This window comes from Dipodomys ordii, unplaced genomic scaffold (assembly GCF_000151885.1).
Source record: "Dipodomys ordii isolate 6190 unplaced genomic scaffold, Dord_2.0 Scaffold11, whole genome shotgun sequence".
Classification (NCBI taxonomy): Eukaryota; Metazoa; Chordata; class Mammalia; order Rodentia; family Heteromyidae; genus Dipodomys; species Dipodomys ordii.
Genome location: NW_012267227.1, coordinates 6,979,468 through 6,986,922, shown reverse-complemented (window position 1 = coordinate 6,986,922; position 7,455 = coordinate 6,979,468). Strand labels below are relative to the sequence as shown.

Here is a 7,455-nt window from a genome sequence, read left to right as displayed (position 1 = left end):
CTCTTTCTCCACATCCCCTCCAGCATTTGTCGTTGGCTGATTTGTGGATGTGGGACATTCTGACTGGGGTAAGGTGGTATCTCAGGGTTGTCTTTATTTGGGCACTGCTTTTTTGCTCAAGGCTGGTGCTCTACTTTTTGTGCTACAGTTCTTTGCTGGTTAATTGAAGATAAGGTTCTTAGAACCGTGCCTGCCCAGGCTGGCTTTGAACCACTACCCTTAGGTCTCAGCAGATATATACATACACATACATATCCGAAAAACAAAATCATTCTTCTGAGTTCATTACTGTCACCTGTCAGTATAAACACTAACTTTACAAGCAATATGTGGTTAAGATTTTTCCTATGAAGAATATTAACAGTATTTTCTTGGGACACGGCTCAAGTCATAGAGTGCATATTTTCATCTACTTTTTTTTTTTGGTCGGTCATGGGCCTTGAACTTCGGTCCTGGGCGCTTTCCCTCAGCTTTTCAGCTCAAGGGTAGTGCTTTACCACTTTGAGCCACAGCTCCACTTCTAGTTTTCTGGTGGTTAATTAAAGATAAGGATATCATGGACTTTCCTTCTTGGGCTGGCTTTGAACTATGATCCTCAGATCTCAGCCTCCTGAGTAGCTAGGATTACAGGTGTGAGCCACCAGCGCCCGGCATATTCACCTACTTTTAAGTACACATTTCTAGTTTGTGAACATATTCTTGGTGCCATCCAGCCCAGTCAAGAAACAGAAACTTCAAACTTAAAAAGACTTGCCAACTACACATTAAACATTTGGAATTTAGAGTTGATTCCAATTCCAAAGCTCAGAGTGTTTATGTAAACTAATTTCAGTATCATAACCAGTCAGTGTCTGGGCTCTGGTTATTATTGAGAGTGTGCTCCCACTTCTGTCATTGTTATTCTTTTATTTATTTATTTTTTATTGTGAAAATACCATAGAGAGGGGTTACAATTACATGGGCAAGGTAATGAGTTCATTTCTTATCAAACATTGTTACCTCCTCCTTTGTTTCCCCTTACCATTCCTTCCCATCTCCCTCCTCCTCCCCCTCTTGTCTTTGTTATTCTTGTTGGCCATATTGAGGCTTGAATTTAGTGCCTGGGTTTACCAGGCAAGCACTGCAGTGCTTGAGCCATACCCAAAGCACAAATGGGAGCATTTGTGACCTTTGCATTTACATTTGCAGTTTCTGAAGTTACAGTGCCTCTAACTCTTTCTTCAGAACTCTTCACTTAGTATCTTTTTTTTTTTGTGGGGGGAGGAGGGGCGAGGGGTGATTCCTGAGACTTGAACTCTGGGCCTGGGCACTGTCCCTGAGCTTTTCAGCTCAAGCCTAGCGCTCTAACACGTGAGCCACAGCACCACTTATAGCTTTTTCTGCCTATATGGTGCTGAAGAATTGAACCCAGGGCCTCATGCATGCAAGGCAAGCGCTCTACCACTGAGCCACCTTCCCAGCCTAATTCACTAAATATCTTATGCAAAAGCAATCATGGTATACCTGTTCTTTCTTAGTGTTGTAGGAATTTCACAGTCTTCAAAAGTAAAAAATGAACTTTCCCCTTAGCAGCTAGCTGACAAACAGATGCCCTTTAAAATGTTTTGTTTGCTTCCCCTTTTGTTGCAGGAAGTATTGATGAAGATGTTGTGGTGATAGAAACTTCCTTCGCCCCCCAGGTCACTGCCAATGAAGAAATCAATGTTACCTCAACTGACAGTGAAGTGGAAATCGTTACAGTGGGAGAAAGCTACAGGTGAGATTTTAATTCCTTAATGTATATGTGACATTCACAAATTTTTTTTCCAGCCCTAGGCTCTAAACTTAAGGCTTTGCAGTTGCTAGGCAGGCATTCTGCCACTTGACAATGCTGTTTGAAATCTAGTTAGAGTAACTGTACTCAAAGCCCCAGACTGTTTTAGACTGATCTAGGGACTTAATAAAATAAAGATACACTGTTGTATAACCTTATTCCTGCCCATTTGAACTAGACTCTTTAGGGGGATAGTATTTTTTTAAGTACTATAATTGCTCTACATAAACTAACTTGCTTGGTATTTTAAAGAATTGTTTCCTAATACAGAGAACAACTTCCTTTGGAATTTAGATGTGTGTAATACATAATAAATATTGGGACAGTACAAGCTACAGAAAATACCGAGCTTGATGTAAAAATTACCCATTCTGTTACCTGATTATTACAAAGTATTATCTCTTGATTCTAGTAAAATTTGTGATAATAGAAATATCACCAAGTGAAGATGCATGTAATAACTTTTAGTCTTCTCACACTAATTTCATCTAATTAAATGAATTTCACTCAAATGAGTGTGTGTGTGTGTGTGTGTGTAAGGGAATATTGGGCTTGAACTCAGGGCTTTTTTTTTTTTGCTAGCCCTGGGGCTTGAACTCAGGGCCTGGCCCCTGTCCCTGAGTTTGTTTTGCTCAAGGCTAGTACTTTTTTTTTTTTTATTTTTTATTGTGATAATACTGTACAGAGGGGTTACAATTACATGAGCAAGATAATGAGTACATTTCTTATCAAGCATTGTAGCCTCCTCCTTTGTTTCCCCTTCCCATCCCATCCTTCCCCCCACCCCCAAGAGATAGTACTCTTTTTTTGGGGGGGGGATAGTACTCTTATCACTTGAGCTACAGCCCCTCTTCCAGCCTTTTCTTTGTATATGGTACTGAGGAATTGAACCCAGGGCTTCAACCCAGGGCACTCTACCACTAAAGAGCCACATTTCATTTCCAACCAGAGTCTTATATTCTTAGTTAGCTTTCATATACATTGTTGAGCATCAGTGGCTCATACCTGTAATCCTAGCTACTCAGGAGGTTGAGACTTAAGGATCAGTATTCAGAGCAAGCCTGGGCAGAAAAGCCCAGGAGAATTAATCTTCAATTAACCAGCAAAAAATGACTGGAGATGTGGCTCACATGGTTGAATTCCAGCCTTGAGCAAACAAGGTAAGTGTGAGGCCTCTGAGTTCAATTCCTCATACCAACAATCACATAATAAAGCTTAATAAACATAAAGCAGCTCAAACTAGAGATGTTTCCTATGTCTACCAAAATAGTAAGTCCTTCTGCTAATGCCTTTTTAATTCTTTTATTATTTTGAAACAGTACTAACTTACTAGCTTAGGTTATAAATCTTGAAGTTAAATTTTGCAAATCCAGCCTGGGGTAACCATGCAACATCATGTGGACATTATTAAATGCACACCATGAGTTTCTTACTAGCCAGGTGCTTTACTGCTGAGCCATTTTTACTCCTCTAGCCATTTTGTACTGGTTAATTTGGAGATAAGGTCTTGCTTTTTGCCCAGGTACACCTGGACCTCTGTCCATCTATTTAACCCTTTCTGTCATAGCTGGATGACAGTTATATACCATCACACCCAGCTTCTTTCCATTGAGATGGACTCTCTGAAACTGTTTTCTGCCTGGGATGACTGGAATTTGAGTCTCTTGATCTCAGACTCCCAAGTAGTTAGGATTGCCATGTTCCTATTTTCTTTTAAAATTTCTTGATTTTTGGTGAATCATTTTGAGCATTCTATAACAGTGTTTACACAATACTGTAAACAGTTGTTATAATCCAGGTGAATACTCAAAATAAACAAAAGAAACAGAATCCTATATTGTTTATGGATTGGTTTAACATTGCATTTTCTTTTTTGTGTGTGTGCTGGTCCTGGGTCTTGAACTCAGAGCCTGGGCACTGTCCTTGAGCCTCTCTGTGCTTAAGACAAGTGCTCTACAACTTGAGCCACAGTGCTATTTCTGGCTTTTTCTGTTTGTGGTACTGAGGAATCGATCCCAGAGCTTCATGTATACTAGGCAAGCATTCTACCACTAAGCCACATTCTCATCCATATTTTATTATATACTTTTCTCAATTTGTTCATGAGTGAATTCAACAAACTTTGAGTGCCAGGCATTGTGCTAGTCATTTAAATATTATTACCCTTATTTCTTTTTATAAATCTTGTATGAAGGTCTCATTTTTATAGGAAAGGCTTATGGATTCTTGGGGTAACTACAACATCAGTCCTTTATTTGTATTTATAAGATACTGGTATCCTTTAAGGTCTCGTTCAACCCTGGGGCACTCCAGGTCTCATTGGAGCCAAGGTTCAAGTTCTCATACAGGGCGGACACAGGAGCCACGAAACCGCAGTCGAATTTCTACTGTTATACAGCCCTTGAGGCAGAACGCAGCAGAAGTTGTGGACCTTACTGTTGATGAAGATGGTAAGTTGATAAAATGGAGTAACATACATCTTTTATATCAAGATGTGAACTCAGGGTTTGTACTTGCTATTTATTTGACTGGCACTCTTATCACTTGAATCATACCTCTACCCTAGCTTTTTGCTGGTTAATTGGGAGATTGGAGGGTCTCTTAAGACTTTTCTCTCTGGGCTGGTTTCTAACCTAGATCCTCTGGATCTCAGCCTCATGAGTAGCTAGGATTGCAATTAGTGCCCGGTTAAAGTGAAATATCTTAAAAAATTAAAAAAATTATTATTATAAAGGTGATGTACAGAGGGATTAGAGTTATGTAAGTCAGATAATGAGTACATTTCTTTGTGTGTGTTGGAGGGGGTTATGGGCTTGAACTCAGGGCTAGCACTGTATCACTTTGAGCCACAGCTCCACTTCCTGTTTCCTGGTGGTTAATTGGATATAAGTGTTTCCTTGCCCGGGCTGGCTTTTGAACCACAATCCTCAGCTCTCAATCTCCTGAGTAGGTAGGATTACAGGCATGAGCCACCGGCGCAGTGTCACCCCTTTCCTTGCTCTCTCCCAGTTTTTCCCTTCCATCCCCATCCACGGATTGTATAATTCATTTTCAATATAGTTTAAAGTGAAATATTTTAAGCAATCATTTAGATCTTTAGATTTTTTTTTTTTTTTGCCAGTCCTGGGCTTTGAACTCAGGGCTGGGGCACTGTCCCTAAGCTTCTTTTGCTCAAGGCTAGCATTCTACCACTTGAGCCACAATGCCACTTCTTGTTTTTTCTGTTTATGTGGTACTGAGGAATTGAACTCAGGGCTTCATGCATAATAGGCAAGCACTTTACCACTGATACACATTCCCAGCCCCAGATATTTAGATTTTAACTTGTTCATATTTTACTTTTTGTTAGAGTACTGCTGAATACTACTACTCATAAATGTTTTACTCACGTTTTATTTATATGGTTATTTATATTTACAAAAACTTAAAAACAGGTATTTTCATGAGATTAGAATAGATATTAAAAATCACAGCTAATGTTTCTTTTTTTTGGGGGGGGGGTCTGGTCGTGGGGCCTGAACTCTGGGCCTGGGCGTTGTCCCTCAGCTCTTCAGCTCAAGGCTAGCGCTCTATCACTGAGCCACCTTCCCAGCCCACAGCTAATGTTTCTTAAAGGATTGCTATGTAAAAGATCATGTGAAAGAAATATATTGTGGGTAGTTTCAGTTTGTGAAGGAAATTCACAGAATTTGTTTCCCCATGGACTGTTGAGATAGAGAGTGTTTAAGTAACGTATCTTTAGTCATACTGAAGTGGTAAATTAGAATTGCCTTCTAAGCAATAGAATTTATACTGGGCCTAAGAAAGTATGGTTTGGCTGTATGTCAGTGGCTCACACCTGTAATCCTAGCTACTCAGGAGGCTGAGATCTGAGGAGCCAGTCTAAGCAAAAAAGTCTGTGAGACTCATCTCCAGTTAACTACCAAATAAGCCTAAAGTGGAGCTGTGTCTCAAGTGATAGATTGCTAACTTTGAGCAAAAATCTCAGGGACAGCATCTAGGCCCTGAATTCCAGCCGTAGGACAGGCATACATATACACCAGAAAAAGAAAAAGAAAGTTGTTTTAATAGTGTAGCCATGTTTATTTACATAGCAGAGGAACGTTTACTGCTTTTTGTGATAGATCAGAAAACTTAAGAATTTTCCTGAAAAAAATTATTTTTTCTTTGTTGATTGAACCTATGGCTTCAAGCAAACTAGGCAAGCATTCTGCCTTGTCTTACTTGAAAAAGTTTTTGGTGTGTACTCGTACTAGGATTTGAACCCCAGGCTTGCTAACTTGACTTGGTTGCTCTTAGCTAGTACTCTGTCACTTGAACCACAACTCCTGCCCAGCTTTCTGTGTTTTTATAGAGATGGAGTCTTATACATTTTTCTTCCTATGCTGGCTTTAATCGTCCAGACCTCAGCCTCCTGGGTAGGATTTTAGGTCTGAGCTATTGGTGCCAGGTTCATGAAAAACCTTTAAATTACCTAATTTACTTGATTGTATATATGTGCATAGAGTTTTTGAAGTGTAGTAGTTATATTTATAGCTCATATTTATAGTTGTATATATATAGTTATATTTATAGTTGTATATATTAGTAGTTGTATAAATATAGTTGTATGTATTAATAATATGTTGCTTGGATATTGCTGTTTAGCTTAATAAGAGCTTTCTTCTTTCTCATTATTTTTTTATTATTTTTTTACTTTTTCTTTGAGAGACAGTCTCGTGTAACCAGGCTGGTCTGGGGCTTACTATGTAAGCTGACCTTGAACTTTGTTGATCTGACTTTATTCTTTGCTTTTCCCAAGTATTGAAGTCACAGACATGCATCCCCATGCCCTGTAAAGAGGCTTTCTTTATAATATGTTGCATGTCTTAAGTTCATTTAATTTGTTGTGTAATGAATGCTGAGTAGAGGTTTTGTATTTTGTAGAGCCTACTGTAGTACCAACCACTTCTGCAAGAGCGGACTCACAGACTACTAGTGCTTCCATTACCAATTCAAACCCATCTACCTCTGAGCAAGCCTCTGATACTGCACCAGCTGTCTCCAGTAGCCAGCCTTCCACAGCAGCAGAGACTTCAGCTACTCTTACAAGCAATAGTACAGCTGGTTCTTCTGCAGGAGGTATGTAAAAAGGCATTTGTTGGGAGACTTTCTGTGGTTACTTTTGTTAGGAAAAGTATTATGTTCTTAAGGTTTTAGCTTCATTAGCAAGAATGTATTCTTACATTTTTATAAACTTCTTGTGAAAGCAAAGTACTATTTATTAAAATTAGTATGATTTTGTATTTGAATTTATGTGTTTTATGTGACCAAAGTATTATAGCCCAGCTGACAGATTGAGGGGAAAAAATGGCTGACAACAAACACATGAACAGCCAAGAAAAAGTTAAGAGTGATTTTATCACAATTTAAAACTTGTACATCACAGGACTATAAGGAGAATATCTTCATAAGAACTTTTTGTATATCTCCAACTACCTTTTTTTCCTTTAAGGGCCAATGATGAAGTCTCTCTCTCCTAGACACTTAGCTGCAAGCATGTATCCATGCCTCTTTTCCCTTGTGAACTTAACTTAGCAAGTGTTTACTGAGCCATCTATATTATACAGGCATGTTTCCAGTTGCTAGAAATAAATAGCAAA

General features: G+C 39.0%; 1 protein-coding gene across 4 annotated transcripts in view; it reads left to right on the top strand.

Moving 5' to 3' along the window:
• The window catches only part of Rnf111 (ring finger protein 111), a 66,033-nt gene that overhangs the window by 35,371 nt on the left and 23,207 nt on the right, over positions 1-7,455 (top strand). For all 4 annotated transcript variants that reach the window (XM_013010244.1, XM_013010243.1, XM_013010242.1 and 1 more), the window contains exons 3-5: positions 1,630-1,756; positions 4,100-4,263; positions 6,740-6,934. In XM_013010244.1, coding sequence (XP_012865698.1) covers positions 1,630-1,756; positions 4,100-4,263; positions 6,740-6,934 — 486 coding nt within the window. The remainder of the gene's footprint in view (positions 1-1,629; positions 1,757-4,099; positions 4,264-6,739; positions 6,935-7,455) is intronic.